The following is a 19476-nucleotide window of genomic DNA, read 5'->3' on the forward strand; positions in this document are numbered from 1 at the left end:
TGGTGAGTTGTAGGTCTTCCAGATCAAGCTGTATTTAATAATAACAATAATACTTAATAGTAGTATTTATATGGTGCAAATAATGGGCTCTAAGCGCTTCACATGAAACAATGCATTACAATAGTGCATAAAATATACCTCTAACTGTCTGCACATGGAAAACAACACATAATATGTGCATATCAAAATACACCCAGACAATACTACAAACTGCAGATATGAACAATTTCACACACACACAAACACACACACACAGGTACAAAATATGCCCCACACACACACATGCACACACACAAAGCGCGCGCACACTCATATGTGCAAACACACAATCAGTAAACACCCGCCAACAGGTACACACACACACAATGATTTCAGTAGAGGGAGGAGAAAAAGAAAAAAAAAAAAGTGGTGTGGGTGGGAGGAGGAAGACTGAGACAAACAGCTATGCTTCATCACACCCAAAAAGCTGTTTGGTGGGTTTTCAGTTTGCTTTGAAAGAGGACGACACTGGTAAGTGATATAGACCCTGAGGAAGGGAATTCCAGATAGAAGATGCTTGATACTGAAAGACACTTTGACCAAATAAAAGTATATATTTTCTGAAATGTAAACGAATAAAGAATACAAAACACATGATGTTTTCCCATTTTATATATTTTCAGTGGCATGCTGTTGTTTTGAAAACAGTGTTTTGTTTTTTGTCACATTTTCAACTTGTTCATTACAAACATTAAGTAATTTGCACTAAAATATAATTTTTTCTGGACAAATGGATATCTGCACATACAAAATCTTACAAGAACAACCACAATATAAAAAAATTTAAAAAAATAGATAGATACACAATGCATTGTGACTTCTCCAAGTGATAAAATGGATGTGAGTCCATGCCCCCTCAGTCTCCACTGCCCTCCTCTTCACCCCTCTCACACAGTCACCTTTATCCACTTCTGATCAGACTGCGTTGGCTGAGTGCCAAGAAAATCGCTCACACTATGTCCTGCTAAAAATTTGGTCACTTTCTGTCGTCTGCTACACTTGTACAGCCGGCATCACTTACTGATAGTCATATCTTGGCCACTCTCTTGATTGCTCCCTATATTTTCTATCAAATCGTCGTGTAAATGTTTACCAACATCTTCTCCTTCGAAATTACGCTTCAATTCTTTCTGAGCATCAGCTAAAGAAAGCAATTTTGGTAGATTTAGTTTGCCACGATCGCATGTCTTGAGCACAGCGTCATTCCGATATTTTGTTGAGCAAGCAAGGAGAGGAGACAGGCAAACACTACGACAGTAACACAACCAAAACATTCAAATAAAGGACAGCCTCATGACATAGATGGTGTTTCTAGCTATGAATAGAATCTAGAAAGATTCCCCAAGTTAAATCTACCACTATTTTTGTCAATGAACTGAATGCAAACCAGGGAAAAGTCAGAATATTTCGATGATGGGTTATCTCTTCATTGTGGCAGCGAAACGTATATGCTTGCGATGATGAGTTATTTCATCATATAGGCAGCCTTGGGGTTAAATATCATGTTGGGATAAGTGTGGCCAGATGTGCTTTGGTCCTGTGGTAAATCATCTCACTTTCAAGCACAGCTTGCATGGTTCAGTCCCAATCAAACATCTTTTTTTTCTTAAATTTTCTTTTCTTCTCTTGTTTATGAACAAATGGCACGGATAACAATGAGAATACCAGACAACACTTGGAATGCTTCCAGAAAGCACATATAACATCGACTGTGCAAAGATGACATCATGATTACATCGCTAACATCAATTACAAAAGATAATTTACATTATCATTTACCAGTAATAGTATGTATGCATCCTGCAGAATTAAAGTCACAAGTCAAAGTGTATGTTTTTGTTTCAAACTGGCTGAATCTTGCTGTGTGCTACAACTACAAATCGATGTCTATTCATTATGAAATAAATCAATATGACACTACTTGTTGCAATGCAAAGAGAGGGAAGATTCTATTCTGTTCCCACTCTCTAAATATCAACTAATTACTTTTAAGGCCAGACACGGTAGTGAAATTTTGACCAAAATCATGATTTTTTGTGATTTTCGTTTTTTTCGCATAATTTGCTTCTTCAACATCTGATCTTTATAGTCCGTTTCACCTGGGTACTATATTCACTTAAATAAAGCTTCAAACAGCATCAACATGTGTGATATCTTGTGAGTACCAAGCACATCTCCTTCTTTTCCTGTTTTCGCAGTTTTGTGTTTTGTCCTCGTAATACGATTTTTCAAAATGCTAAGGCTCAAAAACTTTAAAAGATAGCATGTTCAAACGTGGTACTTTCTTTCTTTGTGCATTCATCTTTATTATAGTGCAGTGGGTTGTATAGTACTAGTAAAAGAATGAATATAGTCATTTGAAAAAAAAAAATGTCAAGGATTTTATACACATTTCAACAAAAAAATAATAATAAACGTATTTATTCAAATTCCAAAATACCACTGCACTGTAATAAAGAACAAATACAAATAAATCAAATAAAACAAACTGAAATAACATATCTATAAAGGTATCGAAGTTATAGGCTTTTAATTTTTTTGTTTGTCGGCCATTTTGGATTCGTTTCCATGGAAACCGTCATGATAAATTGCACAAAATGACCTTTTTAGATATGTTTAGTCCAATATCTTTGCATACCATGTCACAGAAAGCCATAAACTTCAAGTTTATTTCATACGTTTTTGTACTACCATGTCTGGCCTTAAGTAATCAAGATAACTACCATGCTAAACAGAACTGTTCATATTTCCCAAGTGATTACCACAAATACCTTTTCATTTTTTCAGCTTCATAATATCTAATACAGAACACATTTTTAATGAATTATTTCTCCTTTTTTTCCTCCCATGATTCCTTTATTAACCATGAAGGCACTGCCTCTCTTGTTTCCTAGTAGTTTAAGGTGTTTTCATGAGCCAGTTGTAGCCCAAAGTATTACCTATACAAATTAATTCCCAGTATATTTTAGCCTTATATGTGGCATTGGCTAAAACTGTGCCAGAAAGTATAGCACTTACAATCTGCATGACTAATAATATGGTTTTGATTACCAGTGCATATACTTTACACTTGCTCTATTATCGCCTGCCTAGTTAAGATCTCTCTTACCCACATACTCATTCACTCCCACATGTGCACAAAGACAGTAGTACCTATACCAAGATTTTCATAAGAAGAATGTTATTCACACACTAAAAACACTAGTTACTGCTGATAAATATACACTCATGCACTATCTGCCTAAGTGGGATGACCTGACTTACCAACATTGATTATCCTGGTTTTTCTGGCATAGGCGATTACTGAGGAAATAGCAATGGTAAAGTTTACACAAATTAGAGACAGCAGTTTAACACACACGCACATGTACATGCCCTTGCATACACACATGGAAAACCAAAAGAAAGAATAGACAAGCTTGTGAAAACTTATTCACCATACTGTTGGAAGGATTGTTAATTTAAACCTTAGGTGCCTATATGACGAGATAACTCGTCAGCACAACCGTGTACATTTCACTGCCACAATGACAAGATAAGTCATCAGCGAAATATTACGACTTTCCCCTGGTTTGTACTGATTTTATTGACAAAAATACTGGTAGCTTTAGCTTGGTGAATCTTTCTAAATTCTATTGACAGACTGAAACCCCATCTGTTGTGAGAAAAAAGAAATACAACCTACGTCATGAAGCAGCCCTTTATTCGAAGAATTTGGCTGGGTTACTGCCGCAGTGTTTGCCTGGATTGTCATTCACTCAGCAAAATGTCAGATACTGAGCACAAGCTATGTGACCGTGGTGCACTAAATCATCCAAATTTGCTTCCTTTAGCTGATGCTAAAAAAACTGAACTGAACTGTCAACTCGAAGAAGAAGACAGTGATGAACTTTTATCAGATGATTCAACAGAAAATAAAGGGAGCAATGAAGAGACTGGCTAAGATACGATGAACAGTGAGTGACGCCAACTGTACAGAGCTGACAACAGAAACACGACCGAATTATCAGCAGTACACAATGTGAATGTGAGCGACATTCTTGGCACTGAGCCAACGCCGACTTTGGAGAACTGGATAAAGTGCACTGTGTCAAAGAGGTGAAAAAGAAGTGGGATGGAAGCCGAGGGGGCGTGGCCTCACATCTATATGTTATCACTTAAGAGTAATAATAATAATAATAATGGATACTTATATAGCACACTATCCAGAAATCTGCTCTAGGTGCTTTACAAAAACGCTTTTGTTAACATAAAACATTACATCTATGTTACATACACACACCAAAATGTGACTACACACACACAGACACACACACACACATACATTTTAACATACACGTGTATCTAACAGCTACCCTAACACATACGCACACATAGGCAGGCACAAACTTACATAAACACACGCACACACAATACACATTCATATACATGCATGTAGTTATGTACAAATACATATGTATATACACATAGTCAAGCACAGCTAACGCAAAGGAAGTGGACCTGCCACAACTGAACTTGTTGCTGAGGGAAAAGGTGAGTTTTGAGACGAGATTTAAAAGATGCGAGGGAATCAGAATGACGGAGGTTATCAGGGAGCTTGTTCCACGTCTTTGGCGATTGAAAAGAAAATGATCTGTGTCCATAGGTCTTACTTCTGACGTGAGGTATCCTGAGAAGTCGAGCATCAGAGGAAGAACGGAGCTGGCGAGACGGGGTATAGATATGGAGGAGTTCAGAAAGATACTTGGGGCCAGATCCATGGATTGCAGAAAAGATCAGAGTGGATAGCTTATAGTCTATTCGATCAGAAACAGGCAACCAGTGGAGAGACTGAAGGAGAGAAACATGGTCAAATTTAGAAGCTCTGCAAATGAGTCTGGCAGCGTTATTCTGAATTCGTTGGAGTCTATCTAACAGATATTTGGGAAGGCCGGCCAAAAGAGAGTTGCAGTAATCCAATCTTGAGAGAACCAGACAGCATACAAGTGTCTTGGTTGCATCAGTTGAGAGATAGTGACGGACAGAGCTGATTCTACGCAGTTCCAAATAGGCAACTTTACAGAAATGTGCTGTTGGAAGGAAAGAGACTGGTCTAGGATTACACCAAGACTGCGAACAGAAGGAGAAAGTGAAACATTGATCAGAACAAAGTCAGGAAAGGATGAATACTGACGAAACTTCTTTGGACAGGCTATCATAAATTCAGTCTTATCATCATTTAGTTGCAGCTTGTTGAGAGTCACCCAGTTCTTTAGGTCAGCAATGCACTCCTGTGTGTGAGTCACCAGTGCATCAAATTCAGCTATGGAAGCCGACTGATAAAGTTGTGTGTCATCAGCAACATCGCATGATGACTGATGACATCCAACACAGGAGCCACATACAGCATGAAAAGAACAGGACCTAGGATAGATCCCTGTGGGACACCATATTTTAAGGCAGATACTCAGTATCTACCATTTACACACACTTTCTGTGTACAATCTGACAGGTAAGACGTGATCCATGCTAGTGCAGTGTCACGAATACCAAAGGAAGTTTTAAGTCTGTTCAAGATGATAGACTCATAGAGTGGTCGGTAGTGTCAAAAGCTGCTGACAAATCTAAGAGAGCGAGAACAGATATCTTATCCTCATCAAATCCCGAAAGCAAATCATTCACTATTCTAAGAAGGGCCGTTTCGCAACTATGACCACGTCTATAAGCTGACTGGTGGGAATTAAGTAAACCATTTTGTTCCAGATGAGCTAAGAGCTGAGACAATATGATGTTTTCTGGCAGTTTTGATAAAAATGACAGATTAGAGACAGGTCGATAATTTTTCAAACAATTATGATCCAAAGATGGTTTCTTGATGAGTGGACGTACAATAGCAGATTTTAAACTTTCAGGGAAACAACCAGGCAGTAAGGAAGAATTGATGACATGAGTAATATGTGGCAGTATATGAGTAATATGTGGCAGTAGAACATCAATACATTCAACCAACAAGATGGGACAGGGTCAAGCTCACAGGATTTCGGACAAGCGCTCAGACACACTTTCTTCACAAAATCTTCAGTAACCGGTTGGAAACAATATAAAACAGGACCACTGTACACACGTTCTTTAACGGGTGAAGGAGGAGACACAACAGAGTCAAGCTTCTCACGAATGGATGATATTTTGTCAGTGAAGAAGTCAGAAAACTTTTGAGGGAGTTCCTGTGCCGAAAATGTTGCAGGGAGAGGAGTGTTTTTCATTTTACCTATTAGATTGTTCGTAGCGCTGAAAAGCAGTTTGGCTGTGGTGCATGCAAGGATTTTAGAAGAGTAGAACTTTGACTTTGCCCTGTCAACAATGTTTGTTACACTATTCCTGGTTGTCTGAAAAATGTCCCTACTGACAGTCAAATAAGTGGCACGCCAGTGCCTCTCAGCTCTCCTCTCCCGCTTGGCCTCCAACAGCTCTGGTCCCACTGTGTTGTACCAAGGCGACAGGGGCGACAGGGGACAACTGGAGATCAGGCGCCGAGTCGACGGGGCGTGCCTATCGAGTACAGCGAGTAGGACAGTGGATAGCTGGTCAGCAGTCGGCTCAAAAGGGATATTAGTCAGCAGGTCAGCTTTAAATAAGTCTAAGTCAATTGAGATCAGTGTGCGCACCTCACTATACACAAAGGGCATGGGAGGTTTGGTGAGGTTCAGATGACACGTCACACTGTGATGGTCAGAGGACAGGGTGTGATCGACAGTGGTAGACTTCAGGAGGCAGTCCTCATTTCTGTGCAACACCCAATCGACGATGCAACCATGATGGTGTGTAAGCTCGGTTACAGACTGGTTAAGATCAAACAAACTGACAATTTCAAGTAATTTAGAGGTATAAAACTGTGTGGGTGAATCAAAATGAAAATTAAAGTCACCGACAATAAGTAGGAAGCCTGGTAAACTGTTAGCGTATTCTAAGAAGTCCGGAAACTGTTCTATGAACATCGTATCAGAAAGTTTATTTTTCTTGTTTGGTGGCGGACGGTAGAGGCAGAACACACTGAGATGGGAATGTGACAGCGACAGTGAAAGCTGGGCCAGTTCAAAGGAGGCATGGTTGAAGGGGAAAGCAGTCGTGTACGATATGTGTGGGAGCAGCCTGTCTGACACAATGAAGGTGATTCCTCCCCCGCAAGTTGTTGGAACATGAGGGAAGTGGTAGTGTAGCCAGGGGGAGTGAGATCTCGACACTTAGCTTCATCCCCAGTACTGCGAAGCCAAGTTTCTGTAGTAGTCTAGTAGTCACAATAAATTGTTTATATATATTTCTCTTTTTAATGTGGTTGTTCTGGTATAATCTGTGTGTACATGTATTATCCATTTGTCCAGAAAATATCATATAACCATGCTAAAGTTTGTAATGAACAAGTTGAAAATGTGACAAAAAACAAGACAACTGATTTCACAACAATTGAATGCCATTGAAAACATACAAAATTGGGAAACACCATTTGTTTTGTATTCTCTATTCATTTACCTTTCAGAAAACATATACTTTTATGGGTCTATCTCCAATCACAAAGTGCACAGCATTTTTTCAAAATTTGTACCCCCCCCCCTTTTTTTTTAGGGGGGTTGGGGAGGGGGGACCTGACAAACAAATTTCAATTAAATCCTATTTCCCTGGCAGCAAAAGGGTTAATGTGACATCTCAAGTGATAGGCCAAGAATCATGCATGACCAAACAAAACAACGAAAACAGTGGTATAAACTTAAACTATAAGAACTTACTTTCCATCTCTTAACAGCTCGCTGATACGTTCAGCATCAACTGCATCCTCCTCTTCTTCCACTTCCTGCTCCTCTTCTTCCACTTCCTGCTCCTCTTCCTCCACTTCCTGCTCCTCTTCTTCATCTGAAATAAAATCACCAAAACAGTATTACATTTCAAACAGCTATTATTCATCCTGAGTGGTGCAGAAGAACATTAAACCCCATGACAAAACTATTGTTCATTATCATTTATGTGATATGCTGGGCAATTTGAAGTAAACAAGAAAATCTTTATCTTATCTGAGTAGGGATGGGCTCTGCCAGATTTGACTTTCTCAAGACACACTACATAAAGTAGTGGGGTCCAAGGCCGAAATACAGACAAGAGCTGCACAGACTGCAACAACACCAGCAAGACTGAAGCTCATAGTCATACGGAGAGACAAAAACATCAGTCTCTATCTCAAACAAAGCTAAAGCTATTACATGCACTGGCTCTATTTTCTTGTATGCAAGCGAGTTCTGGACTTGTAACAGCAGAGCTTTGGAGAAGGATCCAAGCAGTGGAAATGAGATGCTGCAGGAAATGCATTGGCATCTCCTACAAAGACCAGATAACAAATGAAAAAGTAAGAAAAACTAACAGAACAATGGTTGATATGAAGACCTCCTGACCGCATGAGAAAAGGGAAAATGAGATGGTATGGCCACGTGACAAGATTCAATGGGCTCTCTAGGACCATCCTTCAGGGAAGTGTGCAGGGGAAAAGGAGATGAGAAAGACAGGAAGATATAAAGGCTTCAAATGGAAGATTCTGGAATATGCAAGGGGTACTGTTGTTAAAATGACATTCAATTATCAACCACTCCACACAGAAAATAATGGCAGCTCATGCCTGTATTGTATATAATATTGTCACCGTGAAATAATGTCGCTGCCGTGAGATAGTGTTGCCGTAAATACTGTCACTAGCCACACTGTTTCTGGTGAAATAATGTCGCAACATTATTTCAACATAAATACTGTCACTGCCACACTATTTTTAAGTGTAATAATGCATTGGTTTGCTTGTATGAATGCTCAAAGTGCTGACCAATGTTCTGATTATCCCTGTAGTGTGTATGTATATACTAGAAAAAACAGACATGCACAAGAAAATGTTGTCAATGTCAGTACATGTAATTTGGGTTAAGGAAACACAAACATACCCTTAAAATGAAGTATGGCCACCAAAATGATGAAATACAGACATGCATGTAAAAGTGAGCTTTTATATATCATGATTGGATCAATTTTACCCAAAAGGGCCACACTCTTGTATGACATCAATGACGTGATGTCAGTTGCCCAGTAACACTGGAGAAATCTCTCAGATTCAGACTCTCCAAATGTTTGCAGAATGGAAGAGATTGCAGTTATTCCGAACTCTCATTGATTTTTCTCAACATTGGGCAGCTCCTTCCGGCGGCATGCTCCATGATGCAGATGAAGATTTCTTACTGCCAAATGTTCTGCATGTATCAAAGCCATCCTCAATCAAAGAGACTGGCAGGAAGAAAAAAAAAAAAAAGGTATTGTTTTCCACCGCATTACACAAGTGAAAAAGTCTTAGCATAATGTACCTCGTTCCATTTCCTGGCTCAGTACAAGTTCTGATTTTGTCCACAAGGTTCATCTCCTTTATGTCCAACTGAAGAGCAACAAGAGTGACGATTATTATTTTTATTTTCCAGAATCTGAATCTGAAACTGCAATCAGTATCATTTTGCAGAATAAGAGAAATCTACAAAAGTCATCTTTGCTGCATTTGCATGACCGATTTTATGAAAAACCAATGTTAAATGACCAACTGGCTGCCAAACTGATGGGTCATTTCAAAATTGCATGCATCAATGACCGATGACCGACACAAAACCTAAACCCTGATCATATTTAAGAGGGATGGGATGTTGCTGCTACTGCAGAGTTCCGTGCTTACATGAATTAAAGAAGTGCGTCACATGATCTGTGCTCTCAAAGTGAAATGTCGAGCAACAAAGGCGATTAAGAGAGGCAGTTTAAGTTTCAGTAGCTCAAGGAGGCGTCACTGCGTTCGGACAAATCCATATACACTACACTACATCTGCCAAGTAGATGCCTGACCAGCAGCGTAACCCAACGCGCTTAGTCAGGCCTTGAGAGAGGCAGAACATGCAAAACAGAAGTCTTCTTTTTTCGATTATTTTGCTCTTTATTGTGTGTGCATACGATGGCACTTTATTGACCAGACTTTGGATGTAGCAATGGAGGCTATCAACTTAAGAAATGGCTTGAATTTCGAGTAAAAGTTATATGCGCATGCGCAAGATCCAAGATGGCCACGAACTCTCCAGCGGTCTTTTGGGAGAGTTGCCTCCAACATGTGCTGAAGACTATCTCAGCACCTTGCGACCTGTGTTTGCAAGCCTGAGAGAGAAGCAAAGCAATGTTTGGGGATGTATGGGAGAACTGTGATAGGTGAGTTGATAGCTTACTGCAGGATATTTAATTTTTCTTGTGTTTGGCTGTTAAAAAAAAAAAATCCCTATTTTTTCACATTATATTTTGTTCACAACTTCTGTGTCTAAGGCATCTTTTATTTAATTTCATTATGCTCAAGTATGGCAGGTTCAATTACCTTATCTGTAAAAAGGCAATCTGTTAAAAAAAAATCCACCTTTAAAGTAAGAAACCATTGTAAAATCACATTTTCACCCCTCTCTGTTCACCTAGATATACATAAGGCACTATATATTTCCACTCACCTAGTTATGCACAAGGCACCATACATATATTTCCACTTTCCCAGTCCCTTACACATAAATAACACACAACTACCATCTTTTTCTTTCTTTTTTTTTTTTTTTTTTTTATCTCAAGACTGCTGCAAGTTTTGTCAGTTTTCCTAAATAATGGCTGCAACAGTGCAAGTCATTCACCCTGAGCAATAACTGTTGTTGTTTTTCCTGTTGCGTACCAGTCTTCCTAAACATGATTTTAAAAGAGAGAAAACCACTCACCTCTGTTCTCTGTTATACTGTCGTCATAGATGGCAATGCTCCTTTGTGCATCTCCTGTTGCGTCTGTCTCTTCCTCAGTGTCACTGTCAGGGTATTCCTCCATGTTCTCAGTGTTAGCATTAAACAGCTCCTCCTCCTCTTCTGCTGTTCTTTCCTCACCATTGTCAGCATCCAGTTCTTTGACTTCCTCCTTGCTAATTTCATCCCCAATCACATCCTCATCCTCCTTGTCTTCGTTGTAATGACTTGCGTCAGAAAAGGATGGATCAAGGTTCTCTTTGTTCTCATCATCCTCCAGTTCGTCCTCAGAACTCTCAATCACTGCCACCCGACGGCACACACTGCGCCGACGTTTGGTTTTCACCACTTCAACTGGCTCCGAGTCTTCAGACATGTCGCTGTCTTCCATCACACCAGAGCCTGTGTTGTCCTTGCTACAAGGAAAAGTCTGGGCTACAGGTGAAGAAGCCTTTGAGCCATCTTCTGAAAAACTTTCCTGGATTGCAACTAAATCATCATCTGCCAAGAAAGATGTGATCACACTGGGCAAAGAATCGTTTTCTTCTGTGGTGGAGAGGTCTACTTCACCACTCCCATTCCTACCTTTCACTGTCAGTTCTGGTGATTCAGCAACAAAGACAGAGGCAGAGAAAGCTTTACTTAAGTCCTCCACAGGAGAATCCATCATCTTACGGCGTTTTTGGCGCATCATCATGAGTGGAGTGTAAGAGGTAGGGGAGATGATCAACTCCTCCTCCACAACACACTGTGGCCTGGCCATGGGTGTTGTCAGTGCATCTGGCAGGGACTTCTGTTCTGAAGGCTGTGGCGACAAAGGTACAGTCGACAATGGGTTCAGCTGTGGGGATGGGGATGGTGGTTTATCACATGCTGGCTGTGGCGTTTCATGCCTCTGAGGCACTGCTTGCACTGATGGTGCCTGGCCTATGCTGTCAGCTGCTTGCAGCCAGCTGTCCTCTTTCTTCCTTTTCTCAACTTTTGGCAGGTTCTGTGGTAAAAAGAGCACAATGTTCCACTCTCAGGCACATCACAAAGTATAGGAACATCTGGCGAACAGTCTTTCACAACATTAGATCTGGAAGCAGAATCCTTTTTTTTTCTTTTCTTTTTTTCAAATTCTTTCCACTGAAATAAAAATAAGAGATAAAGAAAATCATCTCTGAAACGTTCCAAAGCTATCAAAACCTTTTTAATGTTCAAAGATGAATAAATATTATAAAGCTTTGGTTTAAACAAAACTTTATTCAGTAAACATGTTATACGTGTACACAAAGACAGCAGAGAAACAACAAGCTAACAGTTTATATCGTGCTCAGGAATGTGATTAAATTTGTTGGTTTCATTGACGGCTGGTGAACGCTACACAAATGCAATTATGTTGAAATACATGTTTTCCAACTGCATATAAATGACAATCATTGCAGACATTGTTTCAAAAGCTTTCATGGCTCATATTTGATTCAAAATGACTTAATTAATGAAAGAAAAAAGACAGCCTAGAAATGTGTGTTTGGGGGATTATAGATGTTTTGGGGGTGCACGAGAGGGGTAGTACTTCTAGAAGGGGGGCTTGTCACGCTCTTCCGGGAGTGGTTCGTCCTCTAATGGTCCCCACCGGCATCCAGCTCTCCCTATGGGTCCTAGAAGCTGCTACACGGCTGTGCCACTTAACTTCCAGCAGAGCTATTTAGTTCCAGAGTTCAGTGAGTGGTCAGGAGCACTGCTGCTGACCTAGATTCCACTGGGATCGGGGGGGGGGGGAAGGGGAGCACATGCCACGCTCTTTGTGCTATGTTTCCAGCAGAGAAAGGTGTATTGTTTAAGTGATTTTCATTTCATCATATTCATGCACAGTCGTTTTTGTTTGCTGTCATTTTTGTGTACATGATTCCAGTGAATGTGAACTTTAAGTGTGTCGTGTGATTTACCAGATACTGTCCGCGTATTTGTGTTACATCCAGTTATTTGACCTAAGTGTGTGTGTGTGTGTGAGTGCCGACAAAAATGGAATCTGGTGCGGCAGTGGCAACTTTGCTGACTGGACAACACACCTTCAGTGAACACTTGAGATGTTTGGATTATATGTGTCGTGTGTGTGGTGAGCGGGTTTTCAGAAGAGATAAAGATAAGGGGTTGAATGCAAGACTTTGTGCCAAGTATTCTTCTGAACTGTTTAGTTTTTTCGGTCTAGGTGTTTCAAATGATGAAGAGGGCAAACATCCCACATGCATTTGTATCAAGTGCTACAAAAAACTGATAAAAATGAAACATACTCATGGAAATTCTCAGTTCAAAACTGCAAATGAAAATGTTACACTTGACATTGACAGAATGTCAGAAATCTGGACAACTTTCAATCCAGATCTATCTTTGGATCAGTGCAAAACATGCTCTTTTCATCACTCAAAAAGTCAGCCTGGTCGTCCGAAAAAAAAGACGATCAGCACCCGTAAAAAAAATGCACGGATGACAGTTTTGATCCGTCTGACCGCTGCTTAGATACCAACGACAGTGTGTCAACGTCATTTTGTCAGTCCACATCAACACCAGTCAAAAAAACAAGAACGCTGTGCACAAACACATCTCCAATCACACCCAAAACACCTCTCACTGACGCAGCTATATCACCCATCGCACAATTGAAACTCAAGACGGTGTATGTTGTCTCAGAGGATGAGGATCTCAATAAATCTCTCACTGAAGAAGAGAAAAGTTATGCACACCACTGATTCGCAGGATAATGTTTAAGTCAGGAGACAAATCAACAGTCAGATGTAAAACTGGAGGTCAGCCAATAGTGTTGAAAAAAGTCACACAACCCCGCAAATCATCTGCCATAGCATCATCTCCTCTGAAGAAAAAACGGTCTCAAATTATGCAAAAAATTAGAAAGCACATCTCAGGGAACAGTAAAGAAGCCATAGTAAAACAGCAGAGGTCAGAAATCAAAAGATCAGCTCAGAGCCACAGACAACAGATACTGCAAGCTGCTGGATGTGGCCCAGTGAAAGTGACCAAAAAACAAGGGTCTGCACTGAGAGCCGCCATGGGGTTAAGCTGGGCACAACACAGGATACAAAAGAGGTTTTATGCCAGTATTCGTGTGGAACATGAAGGGGAAAGGAAGGAGAGGGAGGTGCAGAAAGAAGCATTGTTTGGGGAGGTAGAAATACAAAAGACAAAACTCATCTTTGTTGATAAAGAGGGGAGACAGAGGAGGAAACAACAGTAGGAAAAATCAAAGATATTCCAAAGATGGTAGAAAACTTATTAGACCAGTACGACAGAGAAAACAAGTTGACATGGCATGATGATAGAATAACGCAGGATGAGATATGGGTAAAAATTGGAGGGGACCATGGAGGGGGGACATTCAAACTCATGCTTCAAATTGCAAATCTCACCAACCCCAACTCAAAACACGTGTCTCCTGGCCATTGTAGACTGCAAGGACAGTCCAGACAATTTGAGAAGAATCTTAGAACCCTACAAAGAACAGCTAGCTGCTCTGCAGTCAATGACATGGTGAAACAAGAAAGTCAAAGTGACCTTGTTTGGGGACTATGACTTTCTCCTCAAACTGTATGGACTGTCAGGTGCTCAGGGGACACACCCATGTTTATACTGCACAGCATCCAAATCACAAACACAAAATCCACCTCACTGCAATGAAGGCAACATCACACAGCACACGTTACAGGGCATCAAGACAGACTACAGCAAATACAAACACTCCAAGCAGAAAATCGCCAGCCTGCACAACAATGTAGTCAGGGACCCTATTGTTGACATAGAACTTAGCCAAGTGGCTCCCCCATACCTGCACATTCTTCTGGGAGTGGTCAAAAAACACCATGACCTGCTGGAGGGGGAGTGTCATTCTCTTGACAAAAAGATAGGAGAGTCAATAGCCAGCCAGGGAAAACAGATAGACAGTGACTCAGCCTTTTCTGAGTTTGTAGACAAGCTGAGACAGCTCCAAAGTGCTGAAGAAGAAAAGAGATTGCTAGAAACTAGGATTGTATTTAATGAGCCTGAAGGAGACAGTACACCACTCAGTGATTTCCAAAAACAGCAACGTGAGCTAGCAGATATGGTAGAAGAAAAAGATGCAGACATTGAATATCTCAAGACGCTGCTTGACCTTCCACACCTGGCTGGCCATGTCACACAACACTTAGATGCTGTACTTCAACAGCATAAAATACACAGACAGGCATACCACGGAGCATCATTCATTGGAAACCACTGTCACAAATATCTCAAGCCAGAAACAATAGAACACATCAGTGACAGTGTAGTCAAGAAAACAGGTGAACTGACTCAAGATGCGGACATAAACCTCAGAGCTAGGAACATTTCCCAAAAGTTTAAAACACTAAACACGCTGTTCTCACGCATTCACATAAACATCTCACATCCAAGACCCTTGACAGACAGTGACGTTGACACACTGGATAGTGACATCAAACAGTACATGTCTTTCTTCCGCCAACAATTCCCACAAACACGCATCATTCCCAAGCAACACATCCTAGAAAATCACTGCATTCCATTCATTCATTCTCACGGTTTTGGCCTGGCACTACACGGGGAACAAGGGGGGGAGGCAACACACGCAGTCGTCAATTCACTCAAAAAGAAAGTATTAGGGATGCAGTCACAAGATGACAAACTACGTGTCATCATGCAAGAGCACATGACTATTGTCTCCCCCATGCTTCAGCAAGTCGTACCCCAAGCAGGAGAATCGTGGCACAAATCAAAAAGTAAAGAATAAAGAAATTTTCAGCCCTGTTCTTTTTTCCACCCTGAATCCTTCCCTCCCACACACACACACTGTAAGAAAAAAACAAGAAAAGAAAAAATGTTTGAGTTTAGTCAGTGTCACACTTCAACTGAGTGGATTATGAACTACAAACAAGGATTCATACGGATTTATAAGTTCAGGTAGGAATGTATTTTATCATTTAGAACTTACAAATGCATGTCAGTATGTTACATTGTGATTGTTTACTAAAAACATGGTATCGTCAAGGTGTATCTTTTAGAATGACCAAATGCATGTCGCAAGCAAAGGCACACATACTGACACGCGAAACATCTAGTCGGCGAAAATCTCTCTCCCCCTCTCTGTGTGCGTCTCTCTCTCTCCCTCTCTCTCTGTGCCTCTTCCCTTTCTCTCTCCGTACACGTTCCTCTTTCTCAGTATGTCTTTCCCTGCATATCTGTCTGTCTGTCTGTCTCTCTTCCCGTGATGTTGAGTGAAGTGTGAAACTTAGGTGGCTGGCAGCAGTTCTCAGTGGAGCTGACCGTTAAATACTGACACTAATTCCGGGGCGGTCTGCCACCTCTAGGTAACAGTATTGGCTATATTTTCCTTCCAATTGTATTGTGGAGACATGCATGTATATCATGATATAAGTTTTAACTCGAACTAAATTGATATACACACACAACACGGAGTTGAATTTGAACTACGTTTCGTGTGTGTTCCTCAGTTCAAACAGAATGTTCGTGTGCTCGCTAAGTTTTGTACCGCTTGTACACTGCCTGTAGGAAATTAAACCTACTCATGTTTGGTATCGTTAAATTTGTCAGAGAATCACACATCCATTCACACCCATAGCGCCCTTCTTGTTGCATTCTGACAGAGTATTATTTTTTTAGAAGCACATAACCCTGTTTCTGACAGTTTATCAGCAGCAGAGAAGTTGTTCACAGCTGTACACACTGCCCGTGTAACATGCGCTCCGCTGAGAATAGCGCGAAGTTAGTGGTGCGGCAGAGCGCTGCCCCATATACTGCCTGCCTGTCTGTCCAGGCTATCACCTTTCCAACGTTTCGTGCTCGCTCGCTGTTCATCCCTCTCCCCTCCGCTTCACGCCAGAACTAAATGGGCTGCCTTGTGCCACCGTGGCTAGCATGCGGCAGCGCCCAACCCCCAGGCAACGGCTTTGACAGGCTGGCTAAACTAGGTGAGGGTAGCCGACGGGTCTCAAACCCTCGGTGAGTTAAGGCTTGTCTACCCAAGCATGTGAAGACTGGATCCGGTGGACTCTGCGGAAGAAACCTTCATGGTTCAACGGAGAGGAAGGCGGTTGCAGCAGAGCACTGTGGAGTGCTGAGGGCAGGATGAGGCACATAGGACATCCTGGTCATCCACTGCATCCATTTTCATCTCCAGTCGTCTTGACCTCGTCTTGCCACTGGATACAGACGGTCTTGTGAGGTCGACGGTGTGCAACTCCTCCTCACTATAAACAAAGTCATCGTGCAAGTCATCAGTCATCCTTCATCTCATACCATCATTTTCCCCAAGCCCTGTGGCGACAGGCGAGTGACAGGTGTGGGTACACTGGCAGTCGTAGCTGCGGACCTGCACACAGGCGGCTCAGACCATAGGGTCGTTTTTCACCGACTGGAGCAGCGGTGGAGATCGGCAGCCCCCTGAGCGACTGAGCAGCCCTCTTCAGGACAGCACTGCTCACCTCCATGGCATGAGGAAGGGGCTAGAAAAGGTGCCCTAAACATTGCCTGCTCCACACCACCCTAGTCAGCATACCGCGGCTGACGGGGACCCTACTCAAGCGGTCGACACACAAAGGAAAGAAAGAAGAAAACAAGGAGCACCCCATTGACCATTGCCACATGGAACATGCGTACGCTTCTGGACAGAGGCGACTCAGACAGACCACAGAGACGCACAGCACTCATTGCGAGTGAACTAGCCAGGTACAACATCGACATCGCTGCCTTAAGTGAGACCAGACTGGCAGAAGAAGGCGAACTCTGTGAGCGAGGCGCAGGCTACACCTTCTTTTGGAGTGGTCGCGGACCTGAAGAGAGACATGAGGCTGGAGTTGGCTTTGCAGTGAAGACAACCCTCGTTGGCAAGCTGGCTGGCCCCCCGAAAGGAGTGAACGATCGCCTGATGACAATGAAACTCCCTTTATGCAACGGGTAGAAGTTTACCACCATTGTCAGCGCCTATGAGCCCACCAAGACCAACCCGAATGAGATCAAGGACAAGTTCTACGAGGACCTGAACGCTATCATCACCGCTGTTCCCAACGCAGACAAACTCATCATTCTTGGTGACTTTAACGCGAGAGTTGGCTGTGACAGCACCTCCTGGGAAGGCATGATTGGGAAGCATGGGGTTGGCAACTGTAACAGCAATGGTCAACTACTTCTCCAGACATGTGCCAAGCACGACCTTCTTATCACGAACACCGTCTTCTGCCTCCCTACCCGTAACAGGACGTCACGGATGCATCCTCGCTCTGGGCATTGGCATCTCATCGACTTTGTCATCGTCAGGAAGAGGGACAGGCAGGACGTACGAGTCACGAGGGCCATGTGCGGCGCCGAGTGCTGGACAGACCACCGCCTTATCGTCTCCAAACTCAACCTCCGCATCCAGTCCAAGAGACGGCCTCAGGGCATGAAAGCACCAAAACGCCTGAATGTCAGGAAGCTGGAGCTAGGCAACATCAAGCAGACCTTTGCTGACACCCTGGAGGAATGCCTTGAGTCCAGAACCAGAATGTGGAGGCAGCATGGGGCGCACTGCATGAGATGGTGTACAACACTGCCATGGAGTGCCTGAGGCCTTCTGCCAGGAAGCACAAAGACTGGTTTGATGAGAACTGCAATGAGATCAAGCAGCTGCTGGAAGACAACGCCAAGCCTACAGAGCCCACATTGAAGATCCCAAGTCACAGTCAAAGAAAGACATACTGAAGAGCGCACGCAGCACCATCCAGCTGAAGCAGCGGCAGATGCAGGATTCCTGGTTGAGCAACAAAGCTGATGAGATCCAGGGGTTTGCAGACAGGAACGACATGAAGAACTTCTATAACAGCCTGAAAGAAGTCTACAGTCCCACCACCTCCGGATCTGTTCCACTGCTACCCTAATCACTGACAAGGACGGGATCCTTGAGAGATGGGCTGAACACTTTGACAGTGTACTGAACCGCCCCTCCACCATCAATGATGAAGCCATCGACCGACTCCCCCAGGTGCCAGTCAGTGAGTTGTTGGATGCCATTCCAACTTTGGAGGAGACCCAGAAAGCTATCCGTCTGCTATCCAATGACAAAGCCCCTGGCTCAGACTCCATTCCAGCTGAGGTCTACAAAGGCGGTATGGTGCTGACTGAGAAGCTTCATCAGCTGTTCCAGCTCATCTGGCAGCATGAGGCAGTTCCACAGAACTTCAAAGACACTTCCATCATACACCTGTACAAGTGCAAAGGAAATCGTCAGGCCTGTGACAACCATCGTGGAATATCCCTGCTGTCCATTGCAGGCAAGACTCTGGCCAGAGTGCTACTCAACCGTCTCATAGTGCACCTTGAGCAAGGTCTCCTACCAGAGAGCCAGTGTGGCTTCCGGAAAGAACGCGGGACTATCGACATGGTGTTTGCTGCCAGGCAGCTCCAGGAGAAGTGTCAGGAACAGAACGCCAACCTTTACTCCACCTATGTCGATCTGACCAAGGCCTTCGATACTGTTAGCAGAGATGGCCTTTGGAGAATCATGGCTAAGTACGGATGTCCCAGAAAGTTCATCACCATCATACGGCAACTACACGATGGGAAGCTGGCCCCAGTCCAAGACAACGGAGAG

General features: G+C 42.6%; 1 protein-coding gene across 1 annotated transcript in view; it reads right to left on the reverse strand.

The window, feature by feature from the left end:
* LOC143302257 (DNA excision repair protein ERCC-6-like) overlaps nucleotides 1-19476 on the reverse strand; it is a 139389-nt gene that overhangs the window by 13064 nt on the left and 106849 nt on the right. Inside the window, exons 19-20 of the mRNA XM_076616847.1 lie at nucleotides 10821-11829; nucleotides 7800-7923 (exon numbers count right to left, since the gene is read on the reverse strand). Coding sequence (XP_076472962.1) covers nucleotides 7800-7923; nucleotides 10821-11829 — 1133 coding nt within the window. The remainder of the gene's footprint in view (nucleotides 1-7799; nucleotides 7924-10820; nucleotides 11830-19476) is intronic.

This window comes from Babylonia areolata, chromosome 29, assembly GCF_041734735.1.
Source record: "Babylonia areolata isolate BAREFJ2019XMU chromosome 29, ASM4173473v1, whole genome shotgun sequence".
Classification (NCBI taxonomy): domain Eukaryota; kingdom Metazoa; phylum Mollusca; class Gastropoda; order Neogastropoda; family Buccinidae; genus Babylonia; species Babylonia areolata.